General features: G+C 35.0%; 1 protein-coding gene and 1 pseudogene across 1 annotated transcript; both read right to left on the minus strand.

The window, feature by feature from the left end:
- Nucleotides 1–4,829: 4,829 nt before the first annotated feature.
- LOC105084578 (putative olfactory receptor 2W6) lies at nt 4,830–5,807 on the minus strand (annotated as a pseudogene).
- A 9,818-nt stretch (nt 5,808–15,625) lies between these two features.
- On the minus strand, nt 15,626–16,579 carry LOC105084540 (olfactory receptor 2W1). Its single transcript, XM_010974684.3, has one exon. The coding sequence runs from the start codon at nt 16,577–16,579 to the stop codon at nt 15,626–15,628; it is 954 nt and encodes a 317-aa protein (XP_010972986.1).
- Nucleotides 16,580–19,884: the final 3,305 nt, after the last annotated feature.

The raw sequence follows: 19,884 nt of genomic DNA on the forward strand, positions 1-19,884 counted from the left end.
GAGCTAGCTGGAACTGGGGTTTCCCCCTCTTCCTGGGAGGAGGGTCTCACCTAAACTCGGTTTACCATAGGACCCCAGTGCCTTATACTCCCTAACAGGAGGGGCTACAACTTTCTGCAGAATCCATGGTCTCCAGGTGTCAGGCAGCTCGCCCTCAGACAACTCCTGCAAACAGCTGGCATTTAAACCCAGATAGCCTGGCAACGAAGTAGTCTTGTCTCACTGAGAAGTGGCATTCCAGTTTACCTTTTGAGAAGGTAGAGCAGTTGGGTCAGGACTAGAGCACTGACCCCACTGCATGTCAAACGGCTTGGCCTCGGCCCTGGTTCCCCTCTCCATGGGATTATGAGAGGACGGAGGCACTGTGCCTCCTGTGCCTGACTGTGGTTTCTATGTTTGCCCAATAAATCTTGCTCTTTGGTTCTCACTGTGTGATGTTGCAGGATTTATCCTAAAGCCTGTTGCGCCACATCTTTGCAGCAAATTTATCAGTTAGAAATGAGGTCTCAAGAGCGCGGGTGGAGAGCGCCATCTTCTGGGAAAGGAGTATAGTTACAAGATTCACTTTTGTGTGTGTTGGGCGGAGGTTGGAGGCTTGACTGATGAAGGAAAAATTGTCAGACACTATGGTGATGGGGATCCCCAAGAAAGAAGAGGGAACGGTGGTCAGGGCCTCAAGAACCTCATGCCCAAGCAAATTTGGCCGGAGTTACTGGGCTGCAGGCTCTTCGATGGAGATGGGTTATTCTAAGACTAGAAAACCTGAAAACGAAGATCTGCCACTCAGGGAGACTGAAGGCAAGGCTTACTGGGATGCGATGGTTATGAAAAGGTGGGGAGTGGAGTCTACTTCCTTATAAGGACCACCATCACCTGTGTGGAGGTCTGGAATACTTAGCTCTTGTTATAATATGGACAGTCAGTGCTTATACCTGGAAGGGTCATTTTTCAATAGCACCACCTTGTGTCACTAAGGAGAAATGGCAGTAGTGGACTGGGACACTGTTCCTTTCCTGGTTGGGTGTGCTAACTGATAGAAACTCATTTTTGGAATTTCAAATTTGGAGATCATTCTGGGGGACAGGGAGCCCAAAGCGGAGACAGTGGACGTTCTGTTAATGTTGCAGTTGGGGGTCGATAAATAAATTGGAAAATAATGACAATAAAGAAAAGCAGTGGGCCGTGTTTGTATTTTGAGTTCATGAAACATTTCTTACCAGCAGGATACAATGATAGCAAGGATGATAACTTTTGATATTTTGGTTGGTGCACGAGAGCATAAAAGCCATCGTTTTCATGTGGCTACTGTAAATGTGCACCTAAAATTTTCGATAAAAATATATTAAAGTTATTCTTTGACAGCATTTCCTTTGATGATTATACTGTATCTTAAAACAGAAACATTATAATTTCTCTTGAATCCTCAACTCCAAAGAAAATCTATGGTTTTATAGATTAGTGATAATAATGAATATCCTCTTTAAGAAATATCTGCTGTTTCTGATGAATGTCAAATAGCTAATATTATTCTCTCTCACAAAGGAATTTTTTCCTTTTAAAAAAGATCTATCTTTGTTTAATAGAACTGAGAGTACAGACCAGAAGAGCATCAGTTTAGGTCAGGTTTCCCTGCCAAAAGAGTTCATTTTAAAGTTTTAGTTTTCCAAGCTTTTTATATTTAGGAATTGTGGGCAGGAGTTTTTTAACCTATATTTATCATTTCTAGAAGTTTTATTTCTATTAAAAAATGTTTATGTAGCAGCAGATGACTAATAGAACCAGGAGTAAATGAGACGTCTGTTTCCTCAAATTCTTGATAATAACATTGTGTTATCAAACTTAAAAAAAAAGTATGCCAGGGAATTCCCAGCGTTTTAGCTTGTTTAACTAGGCTATTATGAATTCAGGTGTCACTTACTAACCTAGAAGACTATTTATGCCCGTCTCAGGTGCTGGAGTGAGCCTTGGTATGCGCACCCTTCTAATCAGTTTGGCTTGGGAGTCTTTATTTTAGTCATCTTTTCAAATAAGGAAAAGCACATACTATACCACTCAGGTATTGTTTTCCCAGTGTTTTGTTTTTGTTTTTTTTTTTCATTATCGCCATCTCAATGAAAATTTAATACTCCAGTTAAACTTTATCTGTTTATGTACAGTGGCTCTTTGGAGGGCCACCAATCATTGTACTAGCTAAGATTTTTGTCACTCGTCCAAGAGTCACTTTTTGCTCCCTTGGGGGTGATATATCTAATGTGAATGCATATATTGGGAGAAATAAAACAGGATACTGAAAGTGACCCAAACTTTAATATGGATGTGCATAAATTAGAAGGAAATTAATTAAAAAGTTAGCAGTCATTACTTCTGGCCTATGAGATAATAAGCAACTTTTTCTTTTATTCCTTCTGCTTTTCTAGTTTCCATTCTCGTATGTACCTCCAAGGGATGTTGTGACGATTCAGTATTATGCATATGAAAGAAAAAACTATACTATCCTTCCCTTCCCTTAAGTCTCAGTGTTTCATGTTAAAAGCCTGAAGATATTGCTCCCAAATTCATTACCCAATGAACATTCACCAAAGTCTGCAGAATTAATAACATTTTCTTGTCGATTTATTAAAAATATTCATTTAATCATTCTACAGACATTTATTGAATATGTAATTCATGTTAGCAGCCAATTTAGACACAGCAAAATCTCACATGAATAAGATGTTCTATGTTGTTAAAAAGTTCAGTGTCTTTCACTCATACATGCAGACAAGTAAAATGAGAATACCGTAAAACTGATACGGTCAGATTTTGGAGGGGATTCTAAAGATGCATTGATGAGGTATCTAAGGACTTTTCAGATGAGGTAAGATTTCAACTGAGTGTTGAAGACTGAGTAAGAGACTTTTTAAAGTAATATATGCCTATGAAGATTTGGGATCAGCCCTTTTCACAAAGAAAAGTTGATACTCATTTCCAGTGTCCACAATTTCACCATTCTGTACTTTGCTCCTTCATAGTCCTTACAGTACCGACAAGTGTAGATCGTCTTTTTGCTTTCTCTCTCTTTTGATATTATCATTCTTTATCAGATTCTTCATCTTTTACCAAGGCTCACACAACTGACAATTTTAAAATTACGTGTAAAAAGGAATCAAAATCTTAAAATGAAGGCATGTTCTACTGTGGAAGTTTGGGAACCACAGGGCTTAAGGATGGAGATAAGACCATAAACTCATACAACCCCCCCTCCCGACTTCAGGCAGATGGTGGCTTGCTTTGCCTTTGAAATGACATTGCAATGGCACTGCAGATGTGAGGACTTTAACTTGCTGAGAGGATTTTCAATATCTGAAATGGCCAATTTGTAGAGAAGTTTAGTTTATTCTCCAGCATAGAGATTCCCAGATTTTGAATGTCTTTACCAGTAAAATAAAGTAAAAAAAATTAGGGGAGCAAACATGAGATTACTAAATTTTTGTTTTGTCAAGTAAGAGCATCAAGCCCCTTTCTAATAAATTACCATCTACTACCACAATAGTTCAAGAAAAGAACATTATAAAGCCATAGTGCAAATAGATAGTATTAAATAAAGAATAATCTTTTATACTGACTTCATTTAATCTTACTTGAAACTTAGTATTTTCCTCCTTTCTCCAGATTGGTGGGGGGAAGAAAAGTAATGGACTGGCCATGATCTGGAGTCTGACATTTGGGACATTTGGAAACTACTTATCTAAAAGCTTTGAGAAATCTGTATTCACCTTCTTTCACATACCTATCAGAAAGGAAATTAATCAAAATCTATAAACCATGTTAATTTTCTTTTTAGAGACGTTCAGTGACTCCCTTTTCTCTATAGCAGTGGTTCTCAAACTTTAGCGTTGCTGAAAAACATAGATTGCTGGGGTCCAACCCTCAGGTGGTTAATTCAGTAGATCTAAAGTGGGGCTTAGAATTTGCTTTCCTAGTGAGTGGCCAGGTGATGCTGCGGCTGCAGGTCCAGGGACCATACTGCCCTGCAGGAAAAGGCCCAGACTCCTTATCAGGCCATAGAAAGGTAAAAGCCAAGCTCTCAGAGAGATCCCAAAATACAGTGGCTTAATTAATATTAAATAATATGAAAGATTTTTCTCCTGTAATAATCTGGAGTCTTGCTCTGCTAATGGGCTGGTTCTGTTCCCATCTTACTTCCCTCTCAGGGTCTTTGTCAAAGCTAGGTACCCTTCACATTCACAGTCCTGCCAAGAGGAAGGAGAAGGTGGAAGGTTAGAGCAAGTGGCTTCATGTTTGAGAATATGGCTGAGAAGTTGCACACATCACTTTCCTGGCATTGTGTTGGTAGAGGCCAGGCTAGGAAATGTTATTTGTAGCATGGTAGCCCTATTCTCAGTTAGAACTTGAGGCAGAAGGTGGAATGGGTATTGGTGGGCTGTGTCTCCACCACAAAGGCTCCTCTGGCAGTATCAGGTGAATGAAAGGGAGTGTTATTTCTAATAAAAGTGGTACATCTGGGAAGAAAAAAATCAGTACAGTCTTACATGCGAATAGATGCTCATGTGAAATCTTTTCTCATTTCTATGTACATTACTGTACTTACCATATTTATCTGTAGTCCCTGATTAGTCTTGAAGCTTTCTAAATGCATGAATTACATTTTATTTATGTATGTATCTACATCTCTGTTTATCATCTATCTTATCATTTCTCTCTACTTCCTACTTCCTTACAGAGTCAGTACCTAGTACAGTTCTTGATACATGGTAAACACCAAAGAAATGCTCTTTGAATAAATGAATTGATTCCTTTTCTGTTGGTAAAGATCAATATTGTTTTTTTTAGCTCTCTACACTCTGATTTTTTCCATCTAATTCATGACTTTGCCAGCCATTTTTCTATCCACAGTATTCTCCTGACTGCACTTTTTACATCTTTGTTTCTCAAAGTGTAGATCAGGGGGTTAAGACTGGGTGTGACAATTGTGTAAAAGAGAGTAAGGAACTTCCCCTCATCTTGGGAGGTGCTAGTCTGTGGCTTCATGTACATATAAATGATGGTTCCATAAAACAGAGTTACTACTGTGAGGTGAGAACCACATGTATTAAGGATCTTTCGCCACCTTGCTGCTGACTTGATTCTCATGACAGCTTGAGTGATAACTCCATATGAGATCAGAATTAGGGATAAAGGTACCAGAAGAAATGCCACTCCAAGAGCAAAGACAACAACTTCAATTACTTTTGAATAGACACAAGCCATCTTGATCAATGCTGGCATCTCACAGAAAAAATTATCCACCTCCCGGTGCCCACATCTTGGCAACGTCAAAGTCAAGGAGCAAACAGTTAAGGCACTGCCAAGACCACTTATCCAGGCGGTCAACACCATCTTCTGGCAAAGCCAAGGGTGCATTATTACTGTGTAGTGAAGAGGTTGACAGACAGCAGCATAGTGGTCATAAGCCATCACAGCCAAGAGAAGACATTCTGTGGCGCCCAGGTCAAGGGCAAAGAAAAATTGGAGCACACACCCTCCATATGTAATAGACTTTTTTGGACCCCATAGATTTACCAGCATCTTGGGGATAATGCTAGTTGTATAACAGAGGTCCAAAAAAGACAAATTGGATAAGAAGAAATACATGGGAGTATGGAGCTGGGTGTCTAGGTAAGATACAAGAATGATAGTTGTGTTTCCTACCAGAGTTACAATATAGAATATGAAGACAACCACAGAGATGATGCGTTCTAACTGGGGCGATCAGAAAAGCCCAGAAGGATGAAGTCTGTTCTGGAACTTCCATTGCTTGTTTCCATTGCCTCTCATGAAAGGCTAGGAGACAATACCACGGTAACAAAAAATAGTGTCAGCCTTAGGTAGAACCAAAAATCTCCAAAGTTTGTCATGGATATCTAAAACTCACTTATTTGCATGCTTTCTCGCATTTTGGAATATCTCTTTTAACCTACCCCCTGTGTTCATTTCCCAGAATCTCTCCATATTTAATCATTTCCAGAGTGGTTCTAAAAATAGTATGTTAAACCCAGTCACATTGGATTGTGGATAATTGGAAAGGCTTAATATTCTATGTCACTCATGATTTAATGTATTTTCATTAAGTAATAAATCCATTAAGTTAATTATCTAATTTTAAGAGTGGAATATATTTTGGGCAGTTGTTCCTCCTTGAAACTATGACGTAAGCATCACTTGATCACACAAATATTTCTCTTACAAAGGAGTTGAGCTTGAGGTAAAAGTTAAATGACATTTTCCTGGGATAAGCTCCACCATTTGCTAACAGAATGACTTTCCCTATTCACTTCCAAATGTCTACATCTCAGCCTTTATAATCACAATCATAACGATCATCACTGCTAACCTCCTTCTTCTATTTGCCTCCTTTTCAACATTGCAGACACTGTGGTTCTTTTGTCAGTTTTGATGTTCTCTACTATACTGCCCTTTTTTTGTGCATGTGTTTTTGATGCCAGGAAAAAAAGCCCCTTATTTATTTACATGTACAGAGGCCATATGTTTCTTTGAATATTGTTTATGAGTGTTATTCCATCATCTAAACAGCCTTATTGGTTTGTTGCAGAATTAAAAGTTTAATTAATTCCAAAACCTTTGGTCACCACATACAAATAGCAACAATCTGTGTTAGCTCCTACTCACCTGGACGTTCAGCAAAATTAACAAGGCAGGAAATTCAAACAAAATACAGTTTATCAAACAATCTGAGTTGTTTTTCCCCATAGAATTTACTAATTATATGAGTTGATCCTCTGGTTGCTTTGCAACTCGATAGATAAAACCATCACCTTATTTTGACTCTAAAAGAATACAGATAAGAGATAAAATTACATTAATCTTACTATTTCTGAATACTGTAACATATCATTAAATAGATGGACTATTTAATTACTGAGTTAGTTTATGAATTTTTTATGTATGTGAGTTCTGACTATGAACGTCAGACCTAGGATACTTTACATTTACAGTGTTTTTGGGGCTAAGGAATAACAACCTATTTTTTGCAGTTATAGTAAAATAAGGTAAAGATAAATTACCTACAGTATATCATTGTTATAAGCATTTTAGTTAAAACATTATAATGTTATAATCATAAAGAAAGAACTGTTATTACCAAGAACTATGAGATAGAGATGCAGTTTTTCTCAATACAAAATGGAAATTTAATTTAAAGAGTGCCTAATTTTTATGGAGTAGATGTCAGGTAAATTAAGCTTAGTGCCTTAAGTGCACAAATTTCTGACTCAGAGTGCCTGGGATCAAATTACAGCTTCACCACTTGGAAGCACTTTGTCCTTGGGCAATTTGTTTAACCTGTCTGTATACTGGATTCTCTATATGTTAAATGAAGGTAAATTGTGAGAGTTAATATTTGTGAAAACACTTGGAACTGTACTTGGTTCATATTTAATTCTAAAAATGAAAAACTATATTCACCTATCCACAAATCATTATTACTCTATCGCTTATTCCTTTCATTTTTCACACTGGTGATTTACCGTGATGGTCTAGAGCTAAACTGGAATGCTTAAACTATCTTTGGCATGATTTTTTAAGTGCACAAGCATACTTATGTTACAAAATTACTTACAAACACAGTGTACAGATTGAACGGATAAACCTCAGAGGAAAGGATGTGAGTTTTCAAAATGCTTTGATTACAAAATACACTTGGCTTTTTTAGACCACTTAAGGTTGGGATAGTGTTGGAAATCAAAAGGCCATAGAATTTTAGAGTTGAAATGAACCTAGAAAGCCATGAATCCAGCCTCTGGCCCCTCATAGGAAATCCTTCCACAGAGTATTCATATAACTCCTATTTTCATAACTTCAGTAACAGGGAAGTCAGTTGCATATGAAGCAGCCTCTTCCCTTTAATCAATGCCTCTTACTCACTTCTTATGTTGAGCTCAAAGATGCTTCTTTGTAACAACCAGGCACTGGCTGTTTTTTTAAATTCTGGAAATAAACACAGAATAAGTCAATTTGACATGGATTTGTTTAAAAAAAATTAGTTTCAAAAATAATAGAAAAGTTTCGATATAAAATAAAACATGGATACAGAAAGAAAAAGTAAAAGCTTGATGAACTAAGGTGAATATTTTTGTAACTGACACCCAGGTCAAGAAATAGAACTTTGCCAACCAACCTGGGAGCTTTTCATTGTGCCTCATCCCAATCATAACCCTCCTCTCTTCCCCCAAAGTATCTGCTATCCTGATGTTTGTAGTAATCACCTCCTTGTATTTTAATAGTTTAATTCCCCAAATGTGCATCTAGACAATATTATTTAATTTGGCTCATTAAAATTTTTATATGTCTTTAAGTCTTTTAATATTAGAATCTATTAACAAATATACTCTTAGATTTATCTTCCCAGACTAAGTGCACAGATCACTGTATGAGCTTTAATTACTGTGCTTCTCTGGTTGCTATCCATTGGATGCACCGTGGTTTATCAAATGCCTCAGATTAGTGAGTTCAGAAGTGAATACGGTACTCTAGGTGTGCTGCACATCTGTGATCTACATACATTTTCTAAAACATGTGTTAGCTAGGTTTACTGGGTGAGAAACATTCCTGGCTCAGTTTAAGCTTTGGATCACATAAGGCCCCAGGTATCCTTGTTAGAAGTGCTGCCAAGCCAGGAATTACCCTTTATGTAATTTAATCTTGTGAACCCTTATATAGGACTTTCCATCTTATGCCTTTTAACATTTTCCATAGTGGTTTAAGCCTTGGGTCTTAAATTCTAGATATTATTTTAAATTTAAAAGCCAATGTGATATAAAAATGAGACTTAGAACATGCTGAAGAAATAGATGTTAAAAAAGAGGCATGATATATTTTAATTAAAACACACTTTTTCATTTTTCATAGTATGGACTTCAGTTTCTAATAATATAGCATAATTTTACATTTCACTTTCTTGCGTGAAATTTAAGACAAATGAACCAGACCTATTTAAACATAACTTGAACATATACAATGATATATAGAGAAAACTGGAAACATAAAATTTCATAGTTGTCTAAAATTTTGTAAAAAAATGAAAAGATACAAAATGGATCTTTTATTAACTGTAAAGTAAGAGGTATATTGCTATAGCTACACAAGTCAAGGCAGAAAAAGATAATATAAAAATATTTAAGAGTCCAGACTCTAGAGTCAGACCACCTGTGATTTTATTAAAGCAGACCTCAGCTACTTTCCTACTGTGTGAACTTGAGCAAGCTAATTAGCTCCTTTAAGCTTGAGTTTCCTTATCTGTAAAGCAGTTATTCTAGTAGCACCTGCTTTGTAGAATGGTTTGTGAAGAGGATTAAATGATATATTAAATATAAAATATTTAGTAAGATGCTTGGCACATAGAGAGCATTCAGTAACTTAAGAAAACCCCTAATGGCTCTTGTTGAAATTTAATATAATCTTCACTCCTGAGAGGGCATTAGTGTATTGATATTTATTTACATCTTACGTACCTTTCACATTTTGCTCTCACATTAGACTGAGGTCTAACAACTGTGATATCTAGGATCTGTTTTCTGCTCTATGTCTTCTTCTGTTGGAGATAGCAGAGAATACTTACCAGAAGACAAAAATATTAGAATATATTTATGCTTTCATGAGGGAAGAATTCATAGCTGTCATGCTCTTATGTAGTCCAAATGCACCCATGTTCCCGTTATGGTGATCCTTCATTTCATTGAAAATTCAGAAAAATTGTTTGGCAAGTTATTGAGTCCATGAAATATTGGAATAGCCACTAGTTTCTTACACTAACATCACAATCATATTTACATTTAAATGCAACAGTTGATCTAAGATTTAACAGAAGTCTCTAACGTGGATGTTGGAGAAAAACTACATGTGGGATTGCCAGAAGAGTTGAGGAATTAGGTTTTGTTAAATGTATTTTTGTTAGGTATTTGTAGCCTTTAATTTATACTCTTGTTAGACACATTTGTTGATAGATTTCTGCCTAATTAAACAGAGTACTATGTTGGTCTCTGTGTATGCAAGAACCGTAATGATGTAGTAGGGAAGTATTTATGTACAACTTTAAAGGCTACTATGTTGATTTGGTTTAGACCTCGGGGACTGGTGTCCCACAGAGGTGATTAACAGATCTTTGACTATGGTCAGAGGCTTATCCAAACAACAATTTTATGAAAAGTTCCCTTAAGACATTAGGTTTTATCTTTTCATTTTCTATTTAGATTTCTTCCATGGATTCCAATAATTCTTCTCTGATGATTCAGTGATAAATTTACGTATTATATTAAATTTACTATTGAAGATTATAAATATAATATAAACCATATCTATAAAAATCAACACATTTAATTGAAATTTGGTTTATTTAACAGGTAAGATATCAATCAAGTTGGAGAAATATAGGCAATTATCTAGGTGGTGTGTCCTCAAGAAAGAAATCATTTGGTTAAAAAAATTATGGAATGATCATAATTCTAGGGTCATGAGCCATATCATCATTGTTCCATTTTCAATGAATTAAAAATAATACCTTGAACACCTTTCAGCCTGTTACTCTGTTCAAGAACGGGAAACTTAGCTAATAGCTTAGAGCTACCCATATGACTATACACTCTCCCTTCTTCCTACCTGATCCCCAGGGGAATCAGGATCTTGAATTTTGTGTTCATCACATATTTGCATTAGGATATAATTTATATATTAATGCCTAAATAGCATGAATTTTAAAGTTTAGTTGTTTTTGAACTTCCACATATTTTATATGTGCTTTTGGGACTTTTCTTTTTTCACTTAACATTTGGTTGCTAAAATTATCCAATACATTTCGTGTGGTTATGGTTCATTTATTTTCATGCTGTATAATATTCTGTTGCTTGAATATATTACAATTATTTTTTCTATTCACTTGTTAATGGACATTTTTACTGATTACAGTTTTTGGCTCATATGAAAGGCATTATGATGAACAATTTTGTGTATGTCTCTTGGGACACATATGCAAGAATGTCTTTTGGTATATTCCTAGGAGAGGAATTGCAGGTAACAGATGTCCAAAAATGAGAGGTTACTGAGGAAGAAGTATATGGGTGTATGAAGTCGGCTGTCCAGAAAAGACACCAGAATAGTTGCTGTGTTGTTTAGGAGAGTCATGATATGGAAGAGCAAAAACAGTCATAGAGACAATGGGCTGCATTTGGGGTTGATCAGAAAAGCCCAGCAAAATGAAGTTACCACCTGAGCTGGCCTTGGATGTGTCCATCATCTTCACTTCTTGATCTCTGTTAAAAAAGGGTAACAAAGGAACCAGAAAGGGGAAACAACAGATTACAAAAATTTTATTGTTCACGTCTATGACTCAATATTGTGAAGGAGTAGTGTTTCCAAACAAAGCTTACAAATTATGGAAAATGTCTTTCTTGACCACTTTGTGTTCAGTTAACAAGCTGCATATAGAACTGTTTTCCATTACTTAGTTAGTGAAAATGATCTATCACCTATTGCCAGAACTGGAAATGCCCACCTGTTTGTTTTGGGATGTCCGTTTTGTTTCAGTCATCTGCAAACCAGTGCTTTTAACAATTATTACTTGATAACATTTCAGTGCCTGGCACAGCAAATCCTTATTACTCTTTTTTATAAAAATGTCTTGATCTACTAATCTCTCATTTTTCCAAATAAATCTTGAAGTCAATTTGTTACAAGCCAAACAAAATATAGGAAATTGTCTGAAATATCTGCATTTTTTAAACTTTATATTTAAAAATTTCTTTTTGAAGAATGTGGCATGTCTTAATTTATTAAAGATTTTCCCCCTATGGTAAAGATGAATAGTACTTTTTCATAAAAATATTCTATACATCTTGCTGTTTATCTTTATTGATATATTTTATTTAATTATTTGCTACTTATTGTTGATAGGAGAGCTATAGATCTTATTTTATTTCATTTTATTTTTTACAGATTTAAAATATTTATTTTGTATATTCTCTCCTTGCTGAAACTATAGAAACATTTAACCATTTTCAATGAATTTATTGTGTTCAAAATGGAATAAAGTACATTAACTTTAAATAATGATTGTTTTGTTTCTTATTTTTTTAAGGGAGTGTATGTGTATATCTTTCAGCTGACAGACTAGAAGTTTCTGTTATTATTTGTTTTTAAACATTTTAGTTCATATCTTCATTTTTAGAGGCAGAAAGCAAGATGTAATAAATTAAGACAAGAATAGTATGTAATGAGATAAATGGAGTCCATATGTGTTCTGAACTGACCTAAGCCAATTTGGTCAGCTTCAACTCCCAGGTTATTTTGGTAGATAATCATTGTCCCTGAAAAACTTGAGATGAGTACAGAGTAAGCAAGATTTCATCTTTTTAATGGCTGAGTAATATTCCATCATATATGTATACGCCACATCTTTATCCATTCATCCATTGATGGGTGTTTAGGTTGCTTGTGTATCTTGGCTATTGTAAATAATGCTGCTGTGAACAGAGGGATGCCTATATCTTTTCAAATTAGTGTTTTAATATTCCTGGATAAATACTCAGAAGTGGAATAGCTGGAACATGTGATATTTCTATTCTCATTTTTCTGAGGAATCTCTGTACTGTTTTCCATAGTGGCTGCAAAAATTTACATTCTCAACAACAGTGTACTTGCTATAAACTTTCCTCTCACTAGTGCTTTTGCTGTATCCCAGAGATTTTAATATGTCATATTTTCATTTTCACTTGTGTTCAGATATTTTTGATTTCCTATTGACCCAGTAGTTGTTTAGTAGTGTGTTTTTCAGTCTCCATATATTTGTGATATTTTCAGCTTTCTACTTTTAGTTGTTTCCAGTTTTATACCACTGTGATTGCAAAAGATGCTTGATGTGATTTCAGTCTTACTAAATTTATTGAGACTTATGTGCCAGCATATGGTCTATCCTTGAGAATGTTCCATGTACACTTGAAAAGAATGTGTATTATGCTGCATTTGCATCAAATGTTCTGTATAAATCTATCAAATCCAACAGGTCTAATGTTTCATTTAAGGCTGCTGTTTCCCTGCTGACTTTCTGTCTGATGATCTATCCATGGCTGTAAGTGGGATGTTAATGTCCTCTACCATTATTGTGGTCCTGTCAGTTTCTCCCTTTAGGTCTGTTAATAATTGCTTTATATATTTTTATGTTGCTATGTTAGGTTCATATATATTAATAACTATTATGCCTTCTTATAAATTGTTCCCTTTATCATCATATAATGTCTATCTCTGTCTCTTGTTCCTTTTTTTTGGCTTGACATCTGTTTTGTCTGATATAAGTATGGCTAAACTTGCTTTCTTTCGGCTGCCATTTACTTGGAGCATCATCTCTCATCCCTTCTCTTTGAGCCTATGTTTGTCTTTAGAGGTGAGGTGAGTCTCCTGGAGGCAGAATATATTTGGGTCCTGTTTTTTAACCCATCCAGATGCTCTGCGTCTTTTGATTGGTGAATTCAATCCACTTATATTTAGGGTGATTATTGATAAATGAGGACTTAGTACTACCATCTTATTTTTTATTTTCTGCTTACTCTCTATCTCCATCATTTCTTCTTTCTTGCATATCTGCCTGCCATTTTGGTTTAGTGGTTTTCTATGCTGTTTTTCTCAGTTTCCTCTTTTTAAAGATCTTATATCTGTGCTCTAGATTTATGTTTTGTGATTACCATGAGTTTTGCGTAGAACATCTCATAAAGTAAGTGTGATAAATTCTCATGAATGTTGATTGAGGCCTCGGTGAGAAAAGTAACCTCTCTCTAAAGAGAATTAGAGATGATGATGATGATGATGATGATGATGATGATTACTAGAGAATTAGAGATGATGATGATGATGATGATGATGATGATGATGATGATTACTACTTACTTTTATCACTTACCTTTTCAAGTCACATATTATTCCTTAAATGTGAGGTCATACTGACAAGCTTGTACTGATTTGCTTACAGAAGCTCAATATATTTTAAGGATTTATTGTGTTTTAATATAATGGTCTGAATATATACATTTATTTTGGAAAAATAAAAGGGAGGTTTAAGTATTTAAAATGTTGGTTTAATTTGCAACCCTAATGCAGAAGAAACTTAAACCAAAGAAAAAATAAAACTAGAGATACATAGGAGAACAAACAATTATAGGTGTAAAATGTAATGTTCTCCTAAGAGTGCATTACTATTGTATTTTTGGTGTACTTATTACTGAAGTTAGCAAATAACTTAAATTATCTCCTAACATTATTAGTTACAGATTCTTGCCAAGAGTAAGAACAAACTTTCCAGATAAAAGAGTAATGAGTGAGGTGACTAGATTATGTACATCAGGACCACATAACTGATGTTCTCTCCATGTACTTACTGGTGAATTTTTTCTGTAGGCTAGTGAATTGTTTTTGAAGGGAACTCTAAAAGAGGTAGTATTTGGACAATAAGAACATTGACAATTTCCTATATCAAATATATTTTATGTGAGTCATTACTGTGTTGTTCTGACTGGGAAATTAAAAATTATCCAGTGACTCCTTCCTCTTCACATTTCAAGAATTGTGAAGTGATAGAGGAGAAAATATTATACATCTAGATTGATTACAATTTTAACTAATGGGGTCTTTTAGAGAAAGGTATCAGATCTTAGAAGACATAAAATTTTAATTCAAAAGTCATCACATTTTCCCATAAAAAGGTAAGTACTGTATCAAGATAAATGGAAATAAAAATATTTATTCATCTTATGAAATTTCACTACATAAAAATTTACAAATCTATGTTTCTCAAAAATCACATAAATTCCACAGTTCCATAGATCTGTGGCAAAAGCCTAATTCCAAACTCTTCATACTCTCTTTCCATTGAGATGAGACAATTGTAGAATAAATGTTTTATGAATGAATAATAAATGAATAAGACTGTGTTATCATCTTTAAAACCCTGTTTTTTGTGCCTTCTTACTCCCTTGTATCATGATAAAGATGTAATAGACTTAAAAAGCAAAGACTCTTTACTCATGAAGTTGATTATCAGGTTTCATTGAACAAAAAGTGAATTGCTTCAGGTAATGCTTATGACAATTACTACTTTATAGATTGCATTGTCTGCACCAAACACATAAATGTTTGCATGGCATCACAAGAGGTTTAATGTAAAGAATCATTAGCATATTATTATTTAACATATAAATCATAATGCATACAAAACTTTTCATTCAGGCCTATATTTCTGAAAATCCAAGCATTAGCACTGAAAATACAAAACTAGATAACCAAAACAATTTCAGTGGGGCTTAGAATAAATTAAGTGCATCCAAGTTTTTGTTTACATGCCATTTGTGTTATACTATAAGCAAAAAAAAAAATTTCTATGACCTGTTTTTCCTGAAGATATGCCAATGATCAGAAGCATAAAAGAGCTAAGTAGGATGATTATAATATTATTTGCATCCACAAAATTTTTGCATACAAGAATTATTATTTTAATTAATCTCTATGATCTAGGGATTAGTTGCCTCAGTAAAAATAAAAGACAACTAGAAAACATTTCATTGCCTTATCCATGCTTTTTTAATGACTTCTAGTTCCTCTTCGATTTTGTAGATTTGTGGTCAACTCTCATCAGCTTCTTCAGTGCATCTTTCATGTCTTTATTCCTTAAGGTGTAAATAAGAGGGTTGAGACTTGGAGTGATGATGGTGTAAAAGAGGGTGAGGAACTTGCCCTGGTCTTTGGAGGCACTGTTACCTGGTTGTAGGTACATGTAGATAATAGTTCCATAGAAGATGGACACCACAGTGAGATGAGATCCACAGGTATTAACTGCTTTTCGTTGGCCTGCTTTTGACTTCATTCTCAGCACAGCTTTGGCAATGTAACCATAGGATATAAGAATAAGGATGAGGGGTGTAAGGACGATGACAATGCCTAAAGCAAAAACAGACATTTCAACTGCTGTGGTGTCTATGCAAGCTATCTTGACCATAGCTGGCAACTCACACAAGAAATGATCCAGAAGGTTGTTTCCACATCTAGGCAAATTCAGGGTGAGTGTACATAATACAACTGAATTGGCCAAACTGATACTCCAGACCATGGTAGTCATCTTGAAGCACAAATGTGGGTTCATGATTACCAAATAATGCAAGGGCTTACAAATAGCTGTAAAACGATCATAGGACATAACAGCTAGGAGAAGGCACTCAATGGAGCCAAACCACATGTAAAGATAGAGCTGAATGACACAGCCCACATAGCTGATGGTCTTATCATGTCCCCACAAGTTAACTAGCATCTGGGGGATGATGCTAGTTGTGAAACATAGATCCAGGAAGGATAAATTCCTGAGGAAAAAATACATTGGTGTGTGGAGATGGGGATCCAGGAGGGATGCGAGAATGATGGCTGTGTTACCAATCAAAGTAATTAAGTAGAAGAGAGTGACAACTGCTGACAGGACCATCTCCAGTTTGGGATGGTCAGAGAAGCCAAGCAGAATAAACCCCTGTAGCAAAGTATAATTTCTTAGGTCCATACTCCTTTAGTGCCCAAATCCTAGAATGAGAAGATCAGGAGGAGGAGGTGGAGGAAGATGAGGATGAACAGGAGGAGGTGGAGGAAAGGAGAAGGAAGAGGAGGAGGAGAAATTTGTCAACAAAGACTAAATAATTTGATGAAATACAGAACTAAACAAAGGCAGAGAATTTATGTCACTAATTAAAAACTAATGGATAAAAGTAAAAATTATAGCCAAATAATCTAGTATTTGTTGTAGGTTCATTTATGGTGATGAGTTTAATATATTTTTATCCAAATGACCTTGGGAAGTTCACTCTTAAACTCAAAGTCTGAATTTTCTCACATGTAAATTTGGAAGTTTGGAATAGATATGGTTCTATAATTCTCTATAATTCTCGTTGGCTTGATATAGTGAACTTGCTCTTTTACTTGGTCAGTGAACACATCTATAAAATGTATTTATTTGACTAATGTCAGAATGAGGAAGAGTGTTCCTCTTTTTCCGTATCTTAGTGAATAGCACCTTTGATCTTCCAGTTTGTTACACAGGAGATATGGCATTTATCCATGGCATGTTTATCTATCTCATCCGCAATACCTAGCTTATCACCCAAACTGGTAAACTTGAATGCAAAAATATATTTTAACTATCCTCTCTAAAAACTTTCCATAATCACTACCCTGATCCAAACCATTATCATCTCTTTTCTTTTTCCTTTACATCCAATCTTACCTTTACATTGTTACAAGATTAAATAAAATCACATTATCCATGTGTTTAAACCTTGTCAGTCACTTTCCATTACATTTAAGAAATATTCTAATTCTTTGAGGTGGCCTGGATGGACCTACACGAGGCCTCATTCTCCTCTCACAGATCACTTTACACATATCGACTACTAACCTCTCAGTTTGTGTCAAACTCCTTCTTATCTTAAGCCCTTTGAAATCTTCTTTTTCTTTCCTGGACTTCTATTCATTGTGCAAATTCTACTCATTCTTTTGACTACCTCTTAAATATTTAATGTTTAAGAGAGATTCCCTGAACTCATAATCTCCTTTTGTTTGGTATATTATCTATAGAGAGATTTACGGAGGTCTAGTACAGTGTGGAGTATGACAGCATAGGCAGAGAGCTTTTGCTCATGTTTCTGCAAATTACTTAGCTGTATGATCGCAGACAAGTTACATCAGACTTTGAGGCCCAGTTTTTTCATCTGTAAAAATGGGGACAATAAAATTGCTTGAGGTTGGGTGAGATTAAATGAGTAATAAATGTGAAGTGCTTAGAACAATGCTTGGAATATAGTGCATCTCAGTAATTGTTAGTGACTGCAATAACTGTAAGAAGATATAATCAGGCACCATGTAGGTAAATGTTTAACATGTCCCCCCATCCGCACTGAAGTCTGTGAGATTTAAGAAAGCAGACACATGATGTCTATTGCTCTTCACTCTTGTCCGTAACAGCTAAAGCTTTTCATATATATATGTATAGCTCCACATGTGTATACCTAAGTTTTGAATAAAAGAAAAGTTGCCATACTATGACTAATGATGAAAAATCACTTAGTTGTTAGTAAGCACTTTTTTTTTTACAATAAAAACTTAGGCTGCTATTTTGTACTTATCTGAATAGGATGACAGAAGGTGGTAGATGAATGGAAAAGATTGTGGTTTAATCTGTATAGTAACAAATAACAGACTTATCTAATTTGGTGAAAAATAATTTAAAACATCAGTTTCTATTCAAATGAATAATAAGCTCATTATTATTCAGTAGTGTGATACAGGTAGGGTACCTTTAGACATGCAAGAGCGTATCAGAACAGTCAAAACTTTTCACAATTGAACAGATTATCACTAGTCCACCTCCATTGTTTCCTATCACTGAGTATAAAAAGATAACTTCTTAATACTTGAAGCCAAAGTAATGTCCAGAAAGCTTCCATTAAAAATAACTAAAAGAAAATATTGAAAAGTAACAGTTAAATCTCACTGATGCCTCTCTCTCTCTCTCTTTCTATGGATATAGTATAAAAAGTTGTGCTTTTTGTTTGTTGTACATTTCAAATATATTTCCAGAATATTATGAAGAAATATTATGGCCAAGATTCAGAAGTGAACAGATTTAGGAGACTAAATGAATACACTGGTAAGTTAGCTGTTTTGAGAGTCTTTTGGTGGTTTCCTCAGAAGTAGCTTCCCAAGAATCATGATTTGAGCCTGGGTTCCGCCATTGACCAAACTGGTTAGAAAGAAAAAAATAACTCTCTGAAAGGTACTGTAAGTTGTTGTACACCACTAGAGCTCTATAATGTCTAAGCAGGGGGTTGAATGAATAATTAATACTTACTTATTTTGACAGGTTGTTGTGAGTAATTGTGTCTAACTTCTGAATAAGACAGTGTTTCAGTCAAAATTACATGAAAACAAAATTGAAAATTAAAAAAATTAAAGCCAGTGCTTCACTGTTAATTTCTTAACTATTTCCATTATTATATAGCCTCCAAAGATTAATTCAGGAAGGGAAAAAAATCCTTCTACCTATTAAAATCCTGACATAGGAAACCTTCAAGTGATTTTTCATGCACATAGTGAGATTTAGAAATGGATCAATATCTGAGTCTTTCCAACTTACAGAGTATTAATGAATAAAATGTTATATTTTAATTCTTTATATTCAATTTAATCTATGTTTTCATTTTTCATTTCTGCTGGATCAAAATGTCTGAAATCACACATTGAGACATGGTTCATGTCCTTCTCTTCACTATGATAAAGAATACATTAATCTTTTGTAATGAAGATAAAAAGGAGAATTTCTTTGCAGAGATTTATAATATTTATTTATTGTAAGCATCCTGAAAGAAAATCAGAAGAATCAGTCCTTATAGGTGCAAGGTCTCTTTCTTTTACTTCCCACAAGTTGTTTTACCAACCCAGGCACACTATTTTCCAAGAGATATTAAAGATTAACATTACTGTGATCCAGAGAGAGTTCCCTTGATGTTCTGCTTCTTGACCAATGTGGAGCCCACACTGGAAAACAGATTCTAGTTAAGCATTTGCTTTCCAGGGCTGCAGCTCTTTCGTGTTCTCCCAGCAGTGCCCTTGCAAATTCTGCTTTTCCTGATGTGTGTTAAGGTATAGATTCTCCGTAGGGCTCCTCCTCTTGAATGTGTGACGTCAGATAAGGGGATGAAACTTGTCAGCAATTCTCAGTACTTTGTTCTGACTTTAAATCAACCTGAAGATAGATCTTGACCCTAGAGGAACATTAAAAAGCAACCATTAACATTAATTCAGAATAAGAATAGA

The sequence above is a fragment of the Camelus dromedarius genome, chromosome 19, assembly GCF_036321535.1.
Source record: "Camelus dromedarius isolate mCamDro1 chromosome 19, mCamDro1.pat, whole genome shotgun sequence".
NCBI classification, from domain to species: domain Eukaryota; kingdom Metazoa; phylum Chordata; class Mammalia; order Artiodactyla; family Camelidae; genus Camelus; species Camelus dromedarius.